The 24,760-nt window shown below is 44.3% G+C and overlaps 2 protein-coding genes across 15 annotated transcripts in view; one reads left to right on the top strand and one right to left on the bottom strand.

The window, feature by feature from the left end:
* The window catches only part of LUZP1 (leucine zipper protein 1), a 107,483-nt gene extending 91,484 nt beyond the window's left edge, over positions 1–15,999 (top strand). For all 13 annotated transcript variants that reach the window (XM_086716003.1, XM_086716008.1, XM_086716006.1 and 10 more), the window contains 2 exons: positions 7,131–10,318; positions 12,101–15,999. In XM_086716003.1, the coding sequence (XP_086572129.1) occupies positions 7,250–10,318; positions 12,101–12,256 (3,225 nt within the window). In that variant the 5' untranslated portion in view covers positions 7,131–7,249 and the 3' untranslated portion in view covers positions 12,257–15,999. The remainder of the gene's footprint in view (positions 1–7,130; positions 10,319–12,100) is intronic.
* Positions 16,000–17,454: 1,455 nt separating this feature from the next.
* KDM1A (lysine demethylase 1A) overlaps positions 17,455–24,760 on the bottom strand; it is a 63,138-nt gene continuing 55,832 nt past the window's right edge. For both annotated transcript variants that reach the window (XM_086716009.1, XM_025933580.2), the window contains 6 exons: positions 23,647–23,779; positions 21,968–22,155; positions 21,432–21,546; positions 19,806–19,933; positions 18,804–18,950; positions 17,455–17,959 (listed from right to left, as the gene is read on the bottom strand). In XM_086716009.1, coding sequence (XP_086572135.1) covers positions 17,774–17,959; positions 18,804–18,950; positions 19,806–19,933; positions 21,432–21,546; positions 21,968–22,155; positions 23,647–23,779 — 897 coding nt within the window. In that variant the 3' untranslated portion in view covers positions 17,455–17,773. The remainder of the gene's footprint in view (positions 17,960–18,803; positions 18,951–19,805; positions 19,934–21,431; positions 21,547–21,967; positions 22,156–23,646; positions 23,780–24,760) is intronic.

The raw sequence follows: 24,760 nt of genomic DNA, 5'->3' as shown, positions 1-24,760 counted from the left end.
CTCTTGTTTTTTGTTACTTTTTGGCTTTTTTTCCTGCCTTTTGTGGTTTTAATTAAGCATTGTATATGGATCCAGTTTCTCTCCTTAGCATATCAATTAAACTTATATTATTTTTTTAATGCTTATTTATTTTTGAGAAAGAGAGAGTGTGAGCATGCACGCCAGAGAGTGCATAGGAGGGGCAGGGAGAGAGGGAAACAGAGGATCCAAAGTGGGCTCCGTGATGACAGCAGAGAGCCAGCCCCATGCGGACTCCAAACTCAGCAACCTCGAGATTGAGACCTGAGCCAGAGTCGGATGCTTAACTGACTGAGCCACTCAGGTGCCCCCAATTAAACTTCTTTAAGAGTTTGCCCTAGAGTTTGTAGTGTACATTTATAGGTAGTACAAATACTTTATAATAAAGTATTTCTAGTTCCTCTCTTGTCCCTTGTATCACTGCTGTCATTCATTTTATTTATACATAAGCTGTATAACGATTGAATACATTGTTGCTATTATTTTGAATTATCTGTTAGATCAATTAAAAGTAAGAAAAATTAAAAATGTTATTTTACTTTAACTTTAATGCTCTTCCTTTCTTGATGTGGTTTGAGTTTTTAATCCATATCATTTTTCTTCTCACTGAAGAATTTTTTTTTAAGTTTATTTTTGAGAGAAATAGAGACATCCTCTCAGAGAGAGGAATGAGAGAATCCCAAGCAGGCCCCATGCTGCCAGTGCAGAGTCCGATACAGGGCTCAAACCCATGAAGCTGTGAGATCATGACATGAGCTGAAGTCAAGAGTCAGATGCTTAACCGACGGAGCCACCCAGATGCCCCTGAAGAACTCTTCTAGCATTTCTTGCAGGGCAGGTCTACTGGCAGCAGATCTCAATTTTTAGTTGTCTAAGTCTTTATTTTTCCTTCACTTTTGAAATGGTACTGAATTTTTTTTTTCTTTTTTGTGGGGTACAGAATTGTAGTTTTGGGTTTTTGTTGTTTTACCTTTCAATATTTTAAATATTTCACTTCACTGTCTTCTTGCTTTGCATGACTTCTGAGAAATCAGATGGAATTCTTATCTTTGCTACTCTGTAGGTTGTGTTTTTTTTCCTGGGCTTCAAGATTTTTTTCTTTATCCTTGATTTTCTGCAGTGTGAATATGGTATGTCTAGGTGTTGGGTTCTTGTTTTTCTTTTGTCTTTATGGCATTTATCCTGCTTGGTGTTATTTGGTGTCTGACACTAATTTTGGGAAAATTTTCAGTCATTATTGCTTCAAATTTTTCTTCTGTTAATTCCCATTACAAGTGTAGTTGTCCCATACTTATTGGATGTTCTGTTCCCTTTTTTTTAGTCATTTTTCTCTTTACTTTTCAGGCTTGGAAGTTTCTATTGACATACCCTCAAGCTGAGAGTCTTTACTCAGTTCTGTTAGTCAACTGATAAGATAATCAAAGGCAGTCTTCATTGCTGTAACAGTATTTTTGATCTCTGTTTTAAAAAATAATATGGTCTTGGGGCACTTGGGTGGCTCAGTTGGTTAAGCATCTGACTCTGGCTCAGGTCATGATCTCAACGGTTTGTGAGTTCGAGTCCCACATCAGGCTCTGTGCTCATAGCATGCAGCTTGGAGCCTGCTTCAGATTCTTTGTGTCCCTCTCTCTCTGCCCCTCCCCTGCTTGTGCTCTCTCTCTCAAAAATAAATATTTAAAAAAATTTAAAAATTAAAATATGTGGGTTTTTTTTCCCATTTATTTATTTTGAGAGAGAGGGAGAGCGTGCATGCATGTGCTAGTTGGGGAGGGGAAAAATGGGGAGAGAGAATCCCAAGCAGGGATATGGGCCTGGAAGTCATGAACTACGAGATCATGACCTGAGCCAAAGTCGGATATTTAAACTACTGAGCCACCCAGGTGCCTGTAACATTTTGTTGATTCCTAGAACTTCCATTTCTGTTACTCATTTGTTCTTGTATGGTGACTACTTTTTCCGTTAGAGCCCTTATCGCAGTAGATATTTTAAATTTCTGGTAATTCCAACATCTGCCATTTCTGAGTCCAGTTTTGATGCTTGCTCTGTTTTTTCAAACTATTTTTTGCCTTTTAGTATGCCTTATGATTTTTTTTTGGTGAAAGCAGGACATGATGTCCTGGGTAAAAAAAAAAAAAACTGAGGTAAGTAGGCCTTTAGTGATAGCCTTTTCCCCTTCTCCTCCCAACCTCCCATACCTCTCAGGTGGTACAGGATGGCTGGAGGGAGCAGGAATTGGGTATTTCCCTTCCCCCAGGTTCTGGTTTCAAAACGGTTGATTTAACACTCCCCTGTTGGATGCACAGGGCGGGGGAAGTCTCTCATCTTCACTGTGAGAACCTCGTTCAACTCATGGAGGTAAAGCTCACCAAATGGGGGGCATCCCCCCCTAACACAGACTCCCTCTTGTTCTTAACTCTCAGAGTTGTCCACACTGAGCCTCCAGCAGTTTGTCAATTGCAGTTTAGGTTTTCCTACCCTGCTGCTGGTTCCCATGGAGGTTTCTACTGGTGAATTTCTATTTTTGTAAATTGTTGATTCTTTGCATCCACTTGTCTAAGTTTTAGGGAAGTGGTTTTTGTGACCTCATTTCTCTCATGGACCTAAGAAGAGTTGTGAATTTTCAGTCTGTTCAGTTTTTTATATATTAAGACACAGAGTGATGACTTCTAAGCTCTTTACATTTGCATTTCTGGACCAGAAGTGGGAAATCTGCCCTACGTTCTCTGTGCTTTTTACTTCTTTCCTCCCTTAAATTATTTTTTTTTTAAACTGTGGTAAAAAATGCATAAGATATATTCACCATTTACAGTTCAGTAGGGTTAAGTATATATTTGCACATTGTTGTGCAACCAGTCTCTGGAACAGTTTTTTTTATCTTGCATGACTGAAATTCCATACCCATTAAACAGTAACTCCCATTTCCCCCTCCCCCAGCCTGTGGCAACTCCCATTCTACTGTGTTTATTTGAACTTGAATATTCCTAGATACCTCATATGAGTGAAATCATATACTATTTCTCTTCTGTGACTGGCTTGTTTCACTTAGCACAGTGTCCTCAAGGTTCATCCAGGTCTCCTTTTTAAGGCTAATATTTCACTGTAGCGTATACTACATTTTGTGTCTCCATCATCCATTGATAGACAGACACTTGGTTGCAATAGTGCTGTCATGAACATAGCTGTACAAATTATCTCTTTAAGATCCTGTTTTGAATTTTTTTATAGTTAGGCCTAGAAGTGGAATTGCTGGATCATACGGTAATTCTGTTTTTAATTTTTGGAGGAGCTGCCATACTGTTTAGCTTTGCCGTTTTATTTTCCCACCAATAGTGCACAAGCGTTCCAGTTTCTCCATATTCTCACCACCACTTGTTCTTTTGAGAGTGGCCATCTTGATGGGTGTGAAGTGGTATCTCATTGTGATTTTGATTTGCATTTCCCTAATGATGAGTGATGTTGAGTATCTTTTCGTATGCTTGTAGGTCACTTGGGTATCATCTTTGGATCAATTATTCAAGTCCTTGGCCCAGTTTTTAATCATGTTGTTTGTTTTTTGTTAGGTTGTAGGAGTTCTTTATATATACTCTGCTTATTGATGCCTTATCAGATATATTATTAATATCTATTCTTACCAAGGTCTAAAGTTATAATAATTCTATCCTCTTCCTTCAAAATACAGAGTTTTAAGAACACTTGAATTCTGATTTCCTTCTTTAGGACTTAACAGGTTATTATCTACCATTTCAGGTAGTTCCACTTTGGTTTTATCCTGCCCTTCCCCTTCCCACTCCCAGTTAATTTTTGTTTATTGTTTAACTGAACCAATGCTTGTTTGGGTTGATTTCTTTGCTTACTGTTTCTTCTTGCATCTCATGCCTTTCCTAAGTGATCATTTTCTATATTCTTTTCTTTTCCTTTGAGTAGGCTCCACCCCCAGCGTGGAGCCCAACACAGGGCTGGAACTCATGACTCTGGGATCAAGAGTCAGATGCTTAACCGACTGAACCACCCAGGTGCCCCATCTATATTCTGAATTACATCCATAAATAGTTTTTTCAGTGAAAGTCTGTTAATAGTAAACACTTAGGTTTTTATTTTCCTTTGTGTTCTGAAAAGTGTTCAATTGTACCTTCTTTCATAAAGATATTACCATGTCTTTTGTCTTTTTTTTAAAGTTTGAGTGAGAGTGGGGGGCCGGGGGGGGGGGTGGAGAGTGAGAGAATCCCACGCTGTCAGCACAGAGCCTGACTTGGGGCTCGAACTTACAAACCATGAGATCATGACCTGAGCTGGAACCAAGAGTGGGACCCTTTACCGACTGAGCTACCCAGGTGTCCAGTTTTTTTTTAATTTTTAAAATTTATTTTTAATTTATATCCAAGTTAGCATATAGTGCAATGATTTCAGATTTCAGTGATTTATCCCTTATGTGTAACACCCAGCGCTCATCCCAACAAGTGTCTTCCTTAATGCCCCTTACCCATTTAGCCCATCCCCCCACCCGCAGCCCCTCCCAGCAACCCTGTTTGTTCTCTGTATTTAAGAGTCTCTTATGTTTTGTCCCCCTCCCTGTTTTTATATTATTTTTGCTTCCCTTCCCTTGTATTCATTTGTTTTGTATCTTAAATTCCACATATGAATGGAGTCATATGATATTTGTCTTTCTCTGATTTATTTCACTTAGCATAATACCCTCTAGTTCCATCCACGTAGTTGCAAATGGCAAGATTTCATTCTTTTTGATTGCCAGGGAATACTCCATTGTGTGTGTGTGTGTGTGTACACACCGTATCTTTATCCATTCATCTGCCGATGGACATTTGGGCTCCTTCCATACTTTGGCTATTGTCGATAGCGCTGCTATAAACATTGGGCTGCATGTGCCCCGTCAAAACAGCACACTTGTATTCCTTGGATATACACCTAGTAGTGCAGTTGCTGGATTGTAGGGCAGGAACTTTTTGAGGAACCTTCATACTGTTTTGATAAGTTCTTTAACGTTTGTTTATTTTTGAGAGAGAGAGAGAGACAGAGTGTGAGCAGAGGAGGGGCAGAGAGAATCCGAAGTAGGCTCAAGCCTCTGAGCTGTCAGCACAGAGCCTGACACAGGGCTTGAACTCGTGAACCACAAGATCATGACCTGAGCTGAAGTCTTCAGGATGTTTAACTGACTGAGCCACCCAGGCACCTCTCTAGTTTTTTTTTGTTTTGTTTTTTAAAAAAGATTTTTAAGTAATCTGTACATCCAGCATGGGACTCAAACCCACAACCCTGAGAACCAAGAGTTGCGTGCTCTGAGCCAGCCAGGTGCCCCATCCTGTCTTTTGTCTTCTATTTGAAACTTAAGTTTCTGTTGAGAAGCCAGTTCAGTTGTTACTTCTTCATAGAATATTTTTCCTTCTTGTTGCTTCTCTTCTCTTTGTGGTATTCTGCTGTATCCTTATCATGTGTCTAGGTGCAGATTTAACTTTTACCCTGCTTGGTTGGGACTTTGTTTCCTAAATATGAGGCTCCCTTTCATCAACTCTTGAAAAATACTTAGCTAGTAGTTCTGCCTCTCCCCCATTCTCTCTGTTCTTCCTTTTGGGCCACCTGTTAAAACTTCATTTTTGGACCTCTGTATTTTATTTCCCCTATTAACCTTTCTTTCACAAAATTTTTAAGTTTGTGCTACCTTTTATAATCTCCATATATCTCTTCTCAAATACTGCATTCTTTTCATTTGCATCTAATTTGCCATTTTTCTTTCCATTTCTAAGCGATTCTATTTGGTTAATTTAAAAATCTTCTGGTCTTTGTTGATACCATTTTCTTGTCTCCTGGTTTTGATTCCTTCTTTTATGACTTTAAACATTGGAATGTACTTACAGTTTCTAGTGTGTCTTACTAACTTTGGTTCTTACTGGTGTAAATACCTGTTGTTCAGTCATAGTAAAAGATTGGTCCTTCTGTGTTTTGTAATTCAGAATTGTAAACTCAGGTTCAGCAGGACTTTATCTATAGGACTCTTATGTGACCTTGGTAGAGAGTCTCTCTCTCCAGAGTATTTTTGTTTACCTCTGCTAGGTTTCCCAGGCTGAGACCATTTTTGGTTAGATTCTCTGCGAGGAGAAGTTGATACCAGACCCCTCAGGGCAGTGTAAATCTGAACTCTGAACTCAAGTGAAGGCAGGCCAAAGATTATACATTCTCTAGGGATATACCCTTATGTTTCTCCCCTCACGGAGCCTAGGTCCTTTTATCTCCCTGGTGTCAGTGAGGTGACTTTTTTTCACTAATCTACTTCTTTCCCTGAAGCTGTTGTAGTTCTTAATAATTTTAGGATTATTTACTGCTTTGTTACCTAGAGCTCTATGCATTATCTCCGAATGATAACGGGGAGAGATGTGGTAGGGATTATTATACCCATTTCACAACTAAGTAAAACTGGAGCTGTTACTCTCCTGAGATGACTCCCTGACATTATGTAGGTGGCAGATGGTAAAGAGATTCTTAGAGCTTGCCATGAGAAATGGGGTATTCTTCTGTGTTTTTTTGCCATGCAGCCACTGGTAGCATTCTTCATTAGGATGAAACTAGGTATCACCTCAACAACAGTCATAAAGAAAAACCAGTGTTTTTCTGCAGGTTTATTAAAATTCATTCATTCAACAAATTTGAACACCTGCTATGTTCTAGGCACAAGAATTAATACAAGAGGTCTGTTAACAACTGGGAGCTGAAGTACAGATAATTGGATTTGCTGCCTGACATGTGTTCTGCTTTCCATCCAAGTTAGCATATAGTGCAACAATGATTACAAGGGTAGATTCCTTAATGCCCCTTACCCATTTAGCCCATCCCCCCTCCTACAACCCCTCCAGCAACCATATAGAGTCTCTTATGTTTTGTCCCCATCCCTGTTTTCATATTATTCTTGCTTCCCTTCTCTTGTGTTCATCTGTTGTGTCTTAAAGTCCTCATATGAGTGAAGTCATATGATAGTTGTCTTTCTCTAATTTTGCTTAGCATAATACCCTCTAGTTCCATCCACGTAGTTGCAAATGGCAAGATTTCATTCTTTTTGATTGCCGAGTAATATTCCATTGTGTATATCTGCTTTCCTTCTATAGACTGATAATGGTCTCCAGCTGCCAAAGAAGGTTGTGGATGCCAAGAGAAAGGTAACCATTTCTCAGCCCCCTGAGTGGAACTGGATGCCTCTAGGAGCCCACACCGGCTAGCAGTAGACATGGCTGAATTTACAAGCTACAAGGATACTGCCTCCAGCCGCCACTTGCGGTTTAAGTTACAAAGTCTAAGTCGCCGCCTCGATGAGTTGGAGGAAGCCACAAAAAACCTCCAGAAAGCAGAGGATGAGCTCCTGGATCTCCAGGACAAGGTGATTCAGGCGGAAGGCAGCAATTCTAGCATGTTGGCGGAGATTGAAGTGTTGCGCCAGCGAGTGCTGAGAATTGAAGGCAAAGATGAGGAAATTAAGAGAGCAGAGGATCTGTGTCAGCTGATGAAGGAGAAGCTTGAAGAGGAAGAAAACCTCACCCGGGAGCTGAAATCTGAGATTGAACGGCTTCAGAAACGAATGGCTGAACTGGAGAAGCTGGAGGAAGCCTTTGGCAGGAGTAAGAACGATTGTACCCAACTCTGTCTGAGCCTGAATGAGGAGAGAAACCTGACAAAGAAGATCTCCGCTGAGCTGGAAATGCTCAGGGTCAAAGTGAAAGAACTAGAATCTTCCGAGGACCGCCTGGATAAAACTGAGCAGAGTTTAGTGTCAGAGTTAGAAAAACTGAAGTCATTAACTCTGAACTTTGTAAGTGAGAGAAAATACTTGAATGAAAAGGAGAAAGAGAATGAGAAACTGATAAAAGAGCTCACTCAAAAACTGGAGCAGAACAAAAAAATGAACCGAGATTATTCAAGGAATGCTTCTAATCTTCTGGAAAGGAATGACCTGCGGATTGAGGACGGGATCTCCTCCACACTGACGTGCAAAGAATCAAGAAGGAAGGGCGCTCTGGACTATCTAAAGCAGGTAGAGAATGAAACAAGAAACAAATCAGAAAACGAAAAGAACCGAAATCAAGAAGACAACAAAGTTAAAGATCTCAACCAAGAGATTGAGAAACTCAAGACACAAATCAAACATTTTGAATCTTTGGAAGAAGAGCTTAAGAAAATGAGGGCCAAAAATAATGATCTTCAGGATAATTACCTAAGTGAACAAAATAAAAACAAACTCTTAGCCAGCCAGCTGGAGGAGATAAAGCTACAAATCAAGAAACAGAAAGAGTTAGAGAACGGGGAGGTAGAAGGGGAAGAGGCTTTCCTGTCCGGCAAAGGCAGGCATGAGAGGACTAAGTTAAGAGGCCATGGCAATGAGGTACCTGTGTCCAAGCACACACCGCGGGAACTGTCCCCTCAGCAGAAGCGGGAGAGGCATCGAAACAGAGATATTGCGCTCAACAATGAAAACTGTTCTCTGGGCAATAGGCAGGTTTCCTCTCCCAGTTTCACCAATAGGAGGGCAGCCAAAGCTTCCAACATCGGGGCGGGTACAGACAGTGGGACTCAGGAGACAAGGAGAACTGAAGACCGATTTGTATCTGGCTCCTCTCAGAGTGAAGGGAAGAAGTCCAGGGAGCAGCCTTCAGTGCTTAGCCGCTACCCACCTGCTGCTCAGGAGCACAGTAAAGCTTGGAAGAGTACTCCCAAACCAGGTACTGAGGGTGGGTTGAAGGGAAAAGTGGAGAAGACAACACGAACATTTAGTGATAATACCAACCATGGATCTGTTCCCAGTGACGTACTGGGTAGAGCTGACAAGGCTTCTGACACCTCTTCTGAGGCCCTCTTTGGCAAAAGGGGGCAGGTACCTGGCAATGGAAGTCAGGTAACCCAGGCTGCAGACTGTGGCAGTCCTAAGGCCATTGGAGCTCTGGCCTCATCCCGAAGATCTTCCTCAGAAGGGCTCTCCAAGGGCAAAAAGGCTGTCAGTGGCCCGGAGGCTGATACCACTTCCCCAAATTCCAAGCCTCCACTTTTATCAAAGTATCCTTATAATTCCAGAAGCCAAGAGAACATCCTTCAGGGCTTTTCAACCCCAAATAAAGAAGGTGTTGATCAACCCGTAGCAGTCGTGATGGAAGACAGCAGTCAACATGAGACCCTGAGGTGCCGGGTCATCAAGCCCAGTGGCAGAGAGAAGCCAGACTCAGATGACGACGTGGATGTGACGTCTCTTGTTACTGCCAAATTGGTAAACACCACCATCACTCCAGAGCCAGAGCTCAAACACCAACCCAACTCTAGAGAGAGAGCCAAATCCCGAGGGGGACTCAGAACCTCCCTGTTTGAGAATGATAAAGATGCTGGGACAGAAAGTGAGTCTGTGAAACCTGTCAGAGCCTCCACCAATGCCACAGAATTCCCAGACGCCAATGGTGCTGGGGTAAAAAGCCAGCGGCCCTTTAGCCCCAGAGAGGCGTTGCGGTCTAGAGCCATCATCAAACCTGTCATCATTGATAAGGATGTGAAAAAAATCATGGGAGGATCTGGAACTGAGGCCACAATGGAGAAGCAGAAATCCACCTCCAAACCAGGGCCAAACAAGGTGACAAGCAGCATAACTATCTACCCCTCTGACAGCGGCAGCCCCAGAGCTGCCCCAGGTGAGGCCCCGAGGGAAAGGCACACATCCACCAGCAACATCCAGGTTGGGCCAGCAGAGCTCACATCAGTCAGCAACCACGTCAGCTCTCCCTTTGAGCTCTCCATTCACAAACATGACATTGCTCTGCAGTTCACAGAAGCTGAAAGAATGGGAGATGGGCCCCTGAAGAACAAGCCAGAAACAGTGGTCTCTCGGAGCAGCATTATAATCAAGCCATCAGATCCTGTGGAGAGGAACAGCCATGCCCCCCCAGCGGAGACAATCAGGTGGAAAAGCCATAGTGCCCCTTCAGAAGTGGGCTCTTCAGATGCCAGACACGTTACTGTGCGGAACGCCTGGAAGAGTAGGCGAGACTTGAACTCCTTAGAAGACCCCCCAACTCGAATAGGTAGAAACGTGGAAGCCACCAACGCCTACACCCAGAGGGCCTCCACAGACTGTTCAGACCTTGGACAGCCCAAGTTGTACCTTTGTGAGCAGGGTGCTCAAAGGGCAGGAAATTCAGGGGATGCCCCTGAGCTCACCTCCAGAAGGACCCAGAGTAGCCTCACCGTCTCTGAGGTGCTGACTCGTCGGAATCGGGTGGGAGACACTGCCTCGGCTGCAGCCTGGAACCACTCGGCAGGCGCGGTGAGCCCCACTGCTGCCCCCCCCCCCCTTTACTCTTTTACCTTCCTCTTTGCTCCCTCTGCTCTGGCCTGTGTGTCTCAGGATTATGCGGCTGAGAAATCCTGGGAGAGCTAGATGGATTGCTCAGAGAACTGAAAATAAGGTAGGTTTGGCCTTGAAGAGTTTAGTACCTTGAAGGAGGTGTTTGCCAGAGAGCAGCATGAGTTTCCCCAACCCCCTTTTCCAGTTTATCTCTTCTATATATGAAGGTCACACAAAAAAGAGAGCTCTAGCCTCCATTCTCTTGGTTTGCCAGCATAGCAAAAAAAAACCTCCCCCTAAAACCCTATAGAGCAGCACCTAGAAGCCCAAGAACCAGCTGTGGCCACTGGGAAGCCCTATGCCAGGGTACCCGGTGACCCTTCTGTAGCACACGTAGGACGGGGGTGGGGGGGCAGGGAGAGAGTTTTCACAGCAAAGTTTTGCCAGCTGCTGGCATATGGGGGAGGAGAGTGAGGCTTCCACTGGGCCTACTTTATATACTTTGTGTCCATGTGTCACTTTATTTTGTCTAAGCCATTTTATCATCAGTCTGAGGGCAGAACTAGTTCAGTACGGCTCATTACAGGATAGATAAATCCAGAACCACCTCCGCCTCTGAGGGTCAGAGTGTCAGAACAGCACCTAAAGGGGAAGCCCCTAGGAGTGTCTTTTAGATGTGGAGCCTCTGAGGATGAGAGATGTTTTGGAAGTGGTTTCCTTCTTTTTAAAAGGCAGGTGCATTCACTTGAAATGTCCTGTGAGTCCATATAGGGTACTCACCATCTGACAGAGCACGTTCCCACTGCCACAGTTTCTCCAAGAGCCCTGTGGGCAGGTATTATCTCCACTTTTTAGATTTACACGGATGGTCAGAGCCACAAAGTGTCATACCTAAGGCCACCCAAATGAATTATTGGATGAGAGCTAGGATTTGAATCCAAGATTCCCGTTTTTTGTTTTTGTTTTTAAATGTTTATTTTTGAGAGAGAGAACAGGGGCAAAGAGAGAGGAAGATACAGAATCCCAAGCAGGCTCCATGCGGTCAGTGCAGAGCCTGATGATGTGGAACTTGAACTCACAAACTGAGATCATGACCTGAGCTGAAATCAAGAGACAGAAGTTTAACCTGCTGAGCCACCCCGGTGCCCGCAAGATTCCCGTTTCTGAATCCAGTACTCTTTCTACCCTGCCAACGTTTCTCACTCTTACTTCTGTTTTGATCTGCGTTCTCTCTGAAGGACCAACACTGAAAAGGCAGAACTCTGGTAGGAGAATGGAGAGAGAGAGAGGGGTGTTTAGTCCCTTGAAGCTCTGGCTGACAAACAGGATAAGGCATAGGTGTAGGACCCAAAAGGGAAGGCACCTGGGCTTTTTGGTAGTTTATAAGTGGAAAGTAGGAAAAGCATGGTCCAGTGTCCTTTTCGGCAGTATATACTCCCTTGTTTCCCAGCAGGGAAATGCAGCCTGCACGCACAGAACTCAAGGGTCTCTGGGCCTCCTTACAGGACCATGTAGTGCAGGCCCCGTCCTCCACATGCCCTTGCTCAGTTGTGAGCCGCCAGTCTACCCTCTGAGCCCCAGCAGCTTGGGAGTTTGTAGTCTACCGGTTTCCTTAGGCCAAAGCAAATCTCTGCAGTTCAGCTGTTGTCTGCACTCTACCTCCCTCTGCCAGGCTGAAGACGACCACTGGGAGAGGGAGGGAGTGTGTCTTGTTACTCGCTACTGTCCTTCGCAGCTCACTTTTTGTCATTTTTGGCACAGGAGGAAGGTGACGACTGCACACTTGGTGTCCACAGACGACTGCACAACTCCCTGGAGCGGTCTGAACTGCCTGCGAAGCAGGGGCTGCCAGAGCCCGGGCGAGCCCGGGCTGAGGAACGGTTACGGCCAGCCAGGCCCTGTGCCGAGGACAACTGAACCAGCTGGGTGAGGTCTGCTGTCTCCTCTGCTCCTGCTTCTCCGCTCTCCTGCCTTCCTGCCCTATGAAGGATGCAAGGCCAGTTAACCAGGCTAGACGCCAGGCCTTGGCTGGGAGACTGTGGCAAACCAGGCTGTGGCTCGGGTCATTTTGCCAGTTGGCCAGAGGGGATCAGAAACTACAAGCTGGACATAGTCACCCAGGCCCAGCCTTCCCTGATGCATCAGTTCTCTCTCCTTGCCCCTGTCCCCAGATCGGACGGGCCACTCTGGCCCCCAAATGGGGAAAGATCTAGAAACCCCTTGTATCCTCACCATACCACAACAGCTGAAAGCTCTCTTCTGCTTCTCAGTGGGTCAGAGGGCAGCCCCTTCAGTGTGGTTCATTTCTTCGTCTCACCGCATCCAGTTCACTCCTTGTTTGCCCTGGGGGCCTAAATACCCCCTAAGACTTAGCAGCCATCACCTCCATCTAGGGGGCTTCTACTCCTTTCCCCTTTGGAGTTCCTCAGACTTGTACAGCAGAAGAGGTCTGTGCTGCCTCTAAGGGATTACGGGACCAACCTTTAGGCTGAAGCTTCTCGGACATCGCCCCCGGCTGACAATTGTTTCCTGGGGGCAGAGCACACGGGTACCCACCTATTGGAATGGCATCATCCCTCCCCTCCCCTGGCTCTATGCTCACCTTCCAAAGGCACCTGGAAGTGCACAAGCCTCACGCATCTCCTTTTCTGGGCACCCGTAATGCTGCTGGCACTGCCTGCTCCTCTCCCGTGGCTGGAGACTTCAGGCTGACTCCGTCGTTTCCATCTTTGGAATACTTCCGGACTAAACTGGGCCTGACCCAGCATACTCGAGGCCTTCTAGGAAGTGCCCAGCAAGGGGGAAAGTGGGCTGGAAGAAACATTTCCCCAGTCACTTCACAAAGCAATAGTTCCATGAAAGGCATGGACTTTCTTCCTCTTCCTTCATTCCCCCATGGAGGAGGAGGAATCGCACTTTACCGAACTGATGCATTCCTACAGAAGTGGGCCCATGGTTTCTGCAAATTGTCGTGATGACTTCACTGGAGGAAAAGTACTACGTGCCCACTGAGGGCCCCAGGTTTATATAATACAAAATGCAGCAAACCTTTCAGGAAGCCACATAAAGTTGAATAGTTTCCTTACGTCACATGGGGAAGTTGAAAAGAACCGTATATTCTTGGCACTGCTTTTTGTGTAACTTTCTCAGTTCAGAGAAGGGCTCCCTTTTCAAAGGCTACTTTTAATGGCACAGACACTGTTCCTTCATAGTGAAAGAGAGCATTACTAGGAGTCAGGAAAGCTGAATTTGCTTCATGGCTTTGTACTTTCTTGCTGTGTGACTTTGGGCAAGTCACTGTCCTCGTGGGGTCTCAGTTTCCTTATCTATAAAAATGAATTCTTTGTAATGGTCTAGAGACCAGGGTCCTAAATCTGGCATTCTGAGGTTGTTCTGTTTACACTGTCCTCTGGGGGTGATTCTGCTTTTGGAAGGTAGCATCCAGATGGTTTTGGGGAATGGGTCCTCCCCGGCCTTGTTTTTCTGGGCCTTATTCTTTCCATGTTCTAATGTCAGGAGGATGAGCTCAGAGAAGCTCCCTCATTTTTCTAGTTTGTAAGATGAAGGGATAAGATCAGATGGCTTCTGCAGCCCTTTTGGCACCAGCCTTGCCCACTTGCCACACAGCATCCCCTGGCTTTTGTGACACAAGTTGGCTGTCTCCCGTTGCTGTGCTTCGTGGGCCATAGTCCCTGCCTGCACTTGGTGTGGGAACCAGTGTTCATCTCGCCCGTGTCTGCCTTCAGACTTGGCCATCCTGGAGGCGGCTTGGGGGCACGCTGATGAGCTTCCTTTCGGGGTCAGGAATGTTTTGCGCTTACTTCCATTTTCTGGAGGTCTGCCAGTCTAAGGGCATTGCTGTGTAGCTCATCTTTCCTCTACATAGTGCTGACTCAGCTGCTCAGTTTTAAGATGCTGTTTTCAAAATCTCTTCCTGCTGCTTCTCCTGGGTCCCTGGCCAGAAACTAGGAAACAGACCTCTGCGGTGGTCAACTGAGGTTATAGGAAACCAAGTCTGTGGCTCTTCTCTGCTGGTGGAAACAAAAGGGTGCCAAGCCATGCCTACAAAGATTTCGCCGCTAATTCTCTTCTTTGGGCATTGGAGCCCTGGATTCTGGTGCTGTAGCTCCTGGTGCCAAAGTCTGGATCTTTCCACACTGCAGCAGCACCAACATCTGCCACTACCCAAATACTCTGGAAGAGGGACAGCTATGGTGCCCTCTTGCTGGGGGCTGCTATCTTAAAATCTGAGTGCAATAGGGTTTGATTGTAACAATTATTTCAGGATAAATATTGTTTCCTTAATCTGCGTACTTTCTAGAACCATTGTAAAATAGATTTTATTTTTAAGTGTCCTCAGCATTGCAGAAGATACCATTTGTAATAGCAGATGAAGGCTGGAGGCTCAGTTCCTCTGGGTTTCAAATGGCTGGCAAGGCTGGCTCTCAGATTCCAAAGTTGGAAGGCACCTTTCTGAAAAGCAACCTCTGTGTGACCTTCTGGACCCAGGCCTCACCACCAGGGGTCCTGGAGGAAATTTCCATATAAAGGGGAGACCTGGTAATTAAGTAGCTGGTCCAGTCAAGCCAAATATTCCCACTGTCCCAGCCAATAAACCCACTTACATGACAAGCCTCTTCTGCAGCGTAGCTCCAACTCTAGATTTTACTGGCAGGTGTATTTGTTGTGGGAGGGTTCCCAGTGAGCCCAGAGAACCTGGCACTCCAGAGCTGCTTGGTTGGAGGAAGCAGAGCTGGCTGAATGCCAGAGGCTGGTCTCTCTTCCACCTGCTGCTGCATCTCACTACTCTGGTACTAAAAGCAACCAGAGAAAGCTGCAGGGATGGTGGGCAAAGGGGATTTGCAGTGGGGCCAAGGACTCCAACCTCTGCCCCAGGCAAGCCTGCACATAAATCATTCCCCTCTCATGGGGTGTGGGAGGGTCTATGTTGATCTTGGACCTGTCATCCTGGGGCAGTTTTAGTGCTTTATGTTTAGTGGGTTAGCGCCAGGTGCTACCATTTTCCAGTAAAGGAACCGGGACCCAGAGGCTGGGTCCCTAGCTGCCTCTGTCGATGTGGGGTTTGTTGTCACTCTGACGAGATTGCTTTGGAAGAGCTGCTTTTAGGGATTATCTTTTGTCTACCCTGGGTGGGCCACAGGGTGTTCTCCTCAAAGCCTCACAACCAAGACCATAGGAAAGGGGCCCTATTTTCCTGCTGCTTCACAGCTCAGAACATGTACTGAATGGAATGTATTTTTAAGAGAATAAAGTCTATTTTTTTGTATTTTAAAGATTGGGAGGGCTAGGGAAGTACAGCCCTCAAAAAAAACCTGTTAATGCATTAAAGGCCCCTTTGCGAGGGGGCATCAGTATCTGTCAGTCCACATCTACTTGTTCAGGCAGGTGCTCTGGTCTCACCCCTGCCCCTTGGAGTCTAGGTGCAGCAGCTTCTACATTCCTGCTCCAAGCCTGGGACCAAGGAGGCCGGACCCTGTTGCTGGAAACCAGGGCGAAGCCATGAGCAGTGACTCAGGGCTCCTTGGGTGCATGTGTATAGTGGAAGCTGCCTGTCTGCATGTATCCTCTGGCTCTAATGCTGTCTGTTGGCTCTGCAGCACAATATGTAACCAATAAAGCTCCCTAGTTTCCATGTGGTCTGTGTGAGTCAGTGATGCCATTTTTGTTGATGTCCTGAGTACAACTGTTGTCCGTGCACTGGTATAGCTAGTATATGTCATTGTATTTTATTTACTTAAAATACTCAGCCAACTAATTAATGATGCTGTAAAGACCTGAGGCTTGGAAAATGACACACCTACCACCCACATAACTGAACTGGACTTAGAATTGTAGCAGCTATTTCATTGCTACATTTTGGTTTTAGGCTTGTCTGTTGTCACGCACAAAACGATGATCAGTCTCAAGCTACCTATGCCATGTATTTAAAAAAACACACGTTTTAAAGCACCTAACTCTGGATCAGATAACTGTGACCCCCCCTGAGGTAACAATATTAATGGCAGAGCTGGGATTCAAATATAGGTCCAAAGTCCATATACTTTCCACTGCATGCTGTTCTCACCTTTATACCACTTGCCCTGATCCTGTTGCGCAGATGTTCTCCACTGCTGTTACTTGTTCCAAGACTAGGGGAAAAGCCCTCTCCGTCTTCTCTTCGGACCACCAATGTAATGTCACCTAAATCTTACTAAGAATAAAACCTCATTTAGACTAATTACAGGGAAGAATTGTAACATTAGTAAAAGCCAATTTCCAGAAACAGATCATGTACATGCATTTAGTAACACTGTTAAGAAAGCTTGAGAAGGAACAGTTACTGTAATACCTTTCTTATAAAAATGTTTTACTACCTTATATGAAATCATAAGTATCCTTATAAGAGGGGAGGCACGAAGATAGGACTAGAGAACAAGAGAAGCAGAGATTGGAGTAATGTGCTCTGACAATCAACTGTGAATCAAGTGAGCTAAAGCCAACCCTCAAGTAGTGTGCTTTGACGATGGATGCAGAGGCCACCCAAGTCAAGGAATATAGAAGGAACACACCAGAAGCTAAAAAAGCAAGGAAATGGAACCTTCCCTCCAAAGCCTGCTGTGGTAATCTGTTAACAGCAGCAGTAAGAAACTAACACCCCAGCTAAGTAAGTCATCTAAACCCTTGATCTTCTTAATGTAACACTTCCTAAACTTTTATAGCAGTACTTTGGACAAAAGTGGAAAGTTAGCACATACCCATGGAGGGAACCTGGGGAGTAAAGCCAGATGGTCTGCTAGAGACACACCCAAACTCTGCCTTGTTTCGTCTTAATGATTCAAAATTTCCTAATATCCATATGCTTGACCTGTAGCTTCATAGTCTTAGCATACAGTCACCCTATAATCCCAATAGGGAACTCTCCAGTTCCACAGATCAGGGAGCCCATTGCTTCTGTGGGGCTTCCCTCAACCCTGTCTTCAGACCTGACCCAACCATTTTTTTCCTTTATATAAATGTCGTCCTATCTAAACGTGGATAAAACTGCCGTTTCCAAAGGCACAGTACTCCTGTCTTGTATAACTCCAAGGGGAAACAACAACAAAAGAAGATAGGAAGAATTTTATATGAAGTTTTATTTTTAAAATATAAAAAACCACCACACACCAAGAGACTAAGATGTCCCCTCCCCACACTTGGTTACCTCAGTCTTTAGGAAGAACGCCAACTTCCACACTAACGGACAACTGCCTCTCTAGTTCTAAGTCACTCAAAGGAGGCAACCTCCTTGGCCACCTGGCATCATGAGTTCCAGCAGCTGACTGGGAGCCCAGATGCCAGAGTGAGTTTCTCAGTGGGATCCAGTACTGCTACAAGAGCTCTGTCTACACAGCAAAAGACACGCACATTGGCTGCTTCCCTCCGAACCCATCAGTCTCACATGCTTGGGGACTGCTGTGCAGGAACGCCTGGTGTGGCCTGGCGAGGCAGGGTGTACATGGCCCCCAGGAACTGGTCTGCAATCCTTCCGGCTTCTCGCAGCCCACTCAGCAGAGCACCATGGACAGTGGCTGGGTAGTTACGGATTGTATGTTCTCCAGCAAAGAAGAGTCGTGGAATTGGCTATTTCAGGAAAGAAAAAAAAATTGAGAGAAAAATCAGGTTGCAAACAGCATTTCTGCTGTACTTAAACGGCCAAATTCTTGTTGGTCTGCCAATCACAGACCATCACCCTACCAAAAAGGGTCTCCCTTAACAGTAGGCATCCTAAAATTGATAAAAGTAGAAATATGACAAAACTCAGCCCAGCCTTAGTCCTAGGGTAATGCATAACTGCATCTGTTCTTACGGATTATTTAATGCTGGGGGATATCTGGTTCTAGAGCTTCCGTTGCTTCATACGGTACCTACTGGGGCAGAGGGGTTCCTGACTGCTCTGTACCACATAGAGTCCAGCATTTGTTCCAATTCAGGAACACCTTTGCCTCTCAGCTCCAGAGCAGGTTCACAGGGTCCTGAGGAATGCTTACTACTCTCTGGAGCAGGGTTTGGCATTATCTAGATAAGAACCCCTCAGGGGCATGTACTGGAGACACCTAGTAACTCATACCTGCAATAATCCTATGAGCCATTACAAAATGGGATGCAATTAAAAATGTTTTTCGTCCTAACTCTTAGGGACAAACTTTTTAATAAGGAAAAAGTAACTGGCTTATACAGTGGACTCTTCCATTGGGAATGTGGACTGCCTAGATTTACGGAGCCACAATGTGAGAAATCAGACACAAATAATACTCTTCCTCCCTTTTCCTCTGCTCTTAGTATTTGAAAGGCTCCAAGGACAGAATGACTAAAATCTAAAAAAAACCAAAAAACAAACCACAAATCCGTGGCATCAATTTTAACCTGAAATCCCGGGATACTGGCTTTTTCCCAAATAAGCCTTGGTGGTTTGCCAATTTCTCACCTGTGGGGCACCTGGAATTGAAGGGCCAGGAGTGATTGGCTGAGCCATTAAATCATAGTCATTTCCAGATGATCCTGCAGCTACATATGAATAGGAGCCCCGTGCCCAGGGATCAGCACGCCAGCGGGATACCACAGTCTCCTTGGGCTAAAGGAAAAAAGCATGTGCAGTAGTTATTATAGTTATTATATGACAAAGGACAAACCAATCATCTCTGAAAAGTGGAAAAGCTGGGGTGGGTGGAGATGTAACCGAGCGGTAAAGAGGCAGGAGACATGGGCTAGCCAGGTGATGAATGCTGCTGCTATACGACACACAACGCAAATGGCTTCTGACTAAGCTTCCCCGTTGCCTTGCCTATGACATCTACCCAGGGCTTGACTTTTATTCTAATTCACATGAAGCATTAATAAGCATTCTCTCAAAGGAATCCTAAGGATCTAAAAAGTGTTTCAATGGACCTAAAGAATAGAAAAAAGTACCAAGAGATTTTTTTTTTAATGTTTATTTACTTTTAGGAGAGAGCACGAGCGGGAGAGGGCAGAGAGAGGGAGACCCAGAATCCGAAGCAGGCTCCACGCTCTGAGCTGTCAGCACAGAGCCCAACGCGGGGCTCAAACTCACGAACCATGAGATCATGACCCGAGCCGAAGTCAGACGCTTAACTGACTGAGCCACCCAGGCAGCCCCCAAGGGACTCTGACTACTTTGTCTAAAAGGTAGCAGTGGTATGACTCCACACATAGATACAATGGATGAGACAAGCAGGGATGTGCAGCAAACAGCCACCTCAATTCCCTAGTCCATGTACGGGGGAGCGGGAGGGGGGCTCTTCTGAACCCTACACTTAACATTATGGACTCCAAACATCAGCATTCATGTAAACCCAGCACCCACTTCTCCATTCTGACTGAAACTGTCCTGACCAACGTAAAGAGACTATGTCAAACCCTGCTTTAGTGTGAACTCTTGATCCCCACTTGCTCCTACCCACTTACTTACCTGGGGCACCGCGCTACTACCAAAAATCCCTTTGAGGATGGCCAGGCATCGGCCAACAATCACATCATCACTTATATTTTCCATGATGCCGGCAGCTTCTCCCGCCACTAGTGCCAATAGTATCGGAGCTAGAAAAACAGAAAGGATAATTGCAGCGTTTTCTTAGACGTTTCTCAAGAACTGCTTTGTCAGGGCCCACATTATTCTAAGCACCCTGAAATCTGGTGACCAATGGACAGACATGCAACACTTGGCTGGAGACAAGCAATGTTTCTGAAACAGCAACTTAAAATCCATCCCTAGAAGTGAGCTGGCAAACTATAGAGGTGAGTGAAGTGTGACTCATGCAATTAACCACTTGTAACTGTCTAATACAGAAGTCTTCAAGACAGAACTTCAGACCTTGCTAAGAAAACCAAGTATTCCTATATTTAGGCACAGAATCCTTAGCCCTGACCGCCTTAGCTCCATAGCAAGAGCTACATCCCTTACCTATTCCAGGCCCATCACCACTTCTACCCACCCACATTTGGTGAGTATTGATGCAACAGGCTTCTGTGATAGGCACAGTACTAGATTACTGGGATATAAAAGATATAAACTAAATGATATGCTCCATAGATCAGCAAAAATAATCACACCTATAATTATGCACTGATAAAAGCAATGACAAAAAAGGATACAGAAAGAATAATATAGGGGTTTAATTTTTTTAAGTTTATCTATTTTGAGAGAGAGAGAGAGAGAGAGAGAGAGAGAGAATGAGTGCAGGAGGGGCAGAGAGACCAGGAGAGAGAGAGAATCCCCAATGTGGGGCTCAAACTCACAAAACCAAGAGATCATGACCTGAGCCGAAACCAAGAGTGAGACGCTTAACCGACTGAGCCACCCAGGCATCCCTACAGGGATTTATTTTAGATTTGAGGCAGTGGAAGTACGTGTGTCCCGAAGGGACTCTGAAACAGTGGCATTTAGGTCAAGACCTGAAAGGCTGGGCAGAGTATGCCATGTTGGGAACAAAGAGAAGAAAAATAAAAGCTGCCCAGGCCCAGACCAAAGTAAATACAGAGGCCCTGAAGTAGAAGACATAAAATAGATAATATTTTACATACATGTATACACACACATACATAAAATATTTTAAGCACCATAGAGAAGAGCAATCTAATTACAGGAGAACTTAAAACAGAAGGTAGGAATTTGCTACAAAATCCTAAAGGAAGTGATCAAAGATGCAGGGGCCAGTCAGATACAAAAGTCTTGGGAATGAGGAATAAATACAATTTTCCCTTCTGGGAAGCTTCCCTGGTTCTGTGCCTCCTGGCTGGGTTGATTCTTTATGTTTTCTTTACAGTGCCCTGGGCTTTCACTGTGACCCTCTACTTATAAGCCCTGTTCCTAGACTGTTCACCTCTTTACTGTATTTCCCACTAGGTTCTAAACTCCTTGAAGGCAGCCTTTTTCCAAAACCCCCCATATCCCCAGTACCTATGCAGGATTTTTAGTAATTGCTGGTTGGTTGAGTTAATGGAAAATCAAGACATACGTATTTGAGAAAAACCAGAATATTCCTAATTCTTTACTTCCATAAGGATACAAAGAAGATTAAAACCAGGAAGGAGTTACCTTTATAAAGGTTCCAGAAGAGGAAGAGTTCACCTCTGCTGGCAGTTGTACTGCCAACATGCCCGAACAAATTGACACTTGGATCCCAGAACACACGGTCAAAACACAACACCACCTATCGTAAAAAAGGAGCACATGAACTGACGACACAACTCCAAGAACATGGCTTTAAGCAGAGCTAAGTCTCAACAGGAAATACTTCTTCCTCAGACCTTATTAAAGTTTCTTTTAACCCACTCTCAATATAAGCCTAGAAATCCCTATTATCAACGTATTACTTGGGACAACATTTAGAACTTTTTATAGGCTTAGGCTTGCGAAGTGATCCCGGAAGACTAAGTCTTCGTGGATACTTTATACAGAATTAGGCACTGAAATGAAAGAACTGACAGGCCTCAACTCACCCTGATATCACAGAGCAGAGAGCACAGCAGAACATACAAAAATGCAAAGCCCTAGGCTCTCTGGCTGGAGGGCACTAAGACCGGTATCTGTACAGTGGGTATGCAGAGAAGTGCGTGCCTCAGGCAAGTTACCTTGTTAAGGTTGCCAAATCCCATCCTTTGCACTGCGGATGTTTTCCACTCAGGAAGAGGTGGCACAAACTGAACAGCCGGTGGCTGTTGCTTCAACACACCCAAGGGAAGGGTACAGAGAACTGCATCACATTTGTAAATAAAGGTTTGGCTTGTGGAGCGGGTATTCACAGCTATCACTTCACATCCTAGAGAGGATGGAGGGAAAAGACTTTACTGGTGATAAAGACAACACTGAATGTCCAGTGCACAATAGAATCTACGTACTACCTCCGTTAATTCTTACCATAAGTTTATGAAATCCGTCCTATCCATTTTTTGACAGAAGAAAACTGAGACAGTGGTGAAATAATCTGTCTAAGGCCACATGGGCAACAAGTGCCAGGACTCCAACGCTAATAGTCCAACTTCAGAGTCCTGGATCTTCACCACCACTGCACTGTCTTACCTTCCTGAGACACTGGTGCTCTTCTGGACTAACAGAAGAACATTATTACTTATCAGAGATTAAGTAAATTTAGGCCAAAGTTAAGAATAAAGGGCTATACCGGTAAAAGCAATACCTCTCCACTGTGGTTAGGAGCTTACTAAAGGACCAGAACAGAAGACTGGTGCAGAGCATGCTATTCTTGAGAATGTACTGTGATGCCTCACTCACCAGAGCAGGAAATAAAGCTCAAAGTTGACCACAGAAAAGGCACTGAAAATAGGTTAATATTATTTTTCCTCATTTGTGTTTGAATTTTTTCTGCAATCGATACCTACTTATATAATTTCAAAAAATATATAGATAGCTCAAAATTGGTATGAAAGCTCAATTCATGTCTACTTTCTCACTGTTCTTAATCTGCCTGCAAATGGCTATTTAAAAGCTATAGGTCTCAACATCAGCTAGAAGCTGCATATGAAGGGAAAATTAAATGGAAACTGGTTTCAGTGGTTGTTTAAAAACAAAACAAAACAAAACAAAACAAAATCTGTGGTAAACTCTGCTGTTCTAGAAAATGGGCCATGAAGGGCAAGCAAGGTTGATGGCCACATCTCCACTTGTCATGAGGGCCCTGGGAGAGGGGAGTGGGGTGACTAGCTATCATCAAGAGTTCTAGACTATTAATTCCAAAGGTGGGTGGACAGCGGGTTCTCTGTACTCAACATTAAATGTTCCCTGAAACCAGCAACAGTGAGCATTGAGCCGCCATGGGAATCACAGGGCAATTCCAGCTTTGAAGTCATCTTATTAGCAGATTGCTCCTAGAATCAGAAACCAGCCTGAGCTGTTAGCCCACATGGACAGGAATGGATCCAAAGATCAAGACGCAGACGGTGAAACACAAGGGGTGGGGCCCACTGTGTCTAGAGGCCAAAATCCTGGTATTTAAGAATACATTCAGCAAAATGAGACCTAAATTCACTGGCTATTGTTACAATACCAAAGTAATCCGCGTACAAATTGGAAACTAAAACGAGGCAAGCCTCCGTTTTTTGGCTTATACAATGATGGGATCAGAATGTCAGAGGCTCTACAAGGGCTCAATCCTTTTGTAAATGCAAATTTTTAAAAATCAGGAGTCCTAGTTTACGCAACATTTGATGAGGAAACATTTTTCCTGTAGGTCAAACTCAACAAAAGATCAGTTTCAGAGTAAGAGGTTTGTCTTATCAGCGAAGCAGTGACATACCTGAAGCTGTGTACCGAACCTGCCGCACCGCTGTATTCAGTTTAATGTCTAGGCCTTCTGCTAAAGCCACAGGCACACAAGAGTAGCCATTCCTCACTGTTAGGTGGCTGCCAGTAAACTCAAAGTCATCATCCTAAAAGGAGAGAAAAGGACATACATCCATGTTGTCTTAATTTATGCCAAATATACGGAGTTCTGTAAGATTAACACTGAAAAACACTAGTTGGTGGAGAAGTCAGTATTCTAAGGCAGAAATTAAAACTACCACTCAGTCATCAGCTACAGCTGCCCCAGACAAGACAAGATGCCAAAATGTCCCTAATGGCCGTATCTGAGAGAGTTTTCTCCTCACAGTCCTATACCCCATTCCTCAATCCAGACTGTGCAAAGGGAGGTGGGATCTCATGAAGAAAGATCATTCAATACATTTACATGATTAGTCTGTTTGGCTTTTGAACACATTACAGATTTGGTAGGATGTCAGATTCACCATCCTAATTACATTTTCTTTTACCTGAGAACAAAATCAGTTTTTATTTAATAAACTTAACAAGTTTGAAAGATGAGGAAGACTTCCAAAACTCAAGGTGGTCAAACTAGATGAAAATCTGGGATTATAAAGAATGGCCCAAGATGATCCATATAGTGAAGAAGTCAACATTTGATCTGGAAGAATTCCCAAAATGATCCTATTTCTTTGAATTTACTGGAAATTTTTCTATATAGAGAAATTCTTGAAGGCTAGTCATATTTTCTAATCTTATGAACTTTCTGGGGGAAAAATAGCATGATTCTTTCAAATTAGACAAAAATACTAGGTTGGCAGAACTCACAACTTAGTGACAGATTTATCTGCTCCCCATACCAGTCAGTTCAAAACATTCAAAATTTAATAAGATGACAAATGGGTACATATTGACACTTCAAATGATAAATCAGTGACTAGGAAAGGTCTAATTTAGTATTTACATGACAGAAACGAAACTGGGAATTCTGTAGGATTTTTACCACTAGCAAGTCCAATCCTCACTATAATTCAAATACTGAAGAATAACAAGGGTATAACCTAAAGATTAAGAATTCAAACTAATTTTATTAGGAAAATGTACAATGA

Source organism: Puma concolor, chromosome C1 (genome assembly GCF_028749965.1).
Source record: "Puma concolor isolate L17-30 chromosome C1, mPumCon1.1.hap2, whole genome shotgun sequence".
NCBI lineage: Eukaryota > Metazoa > Chordata > Mammalia > Carnivora > Felidae > Puma > Puma concolor.
Note: the sequence above shows the minus strand (reverse complement) of the source record. Positions and strands in the feature narration are given on the sequence as shown.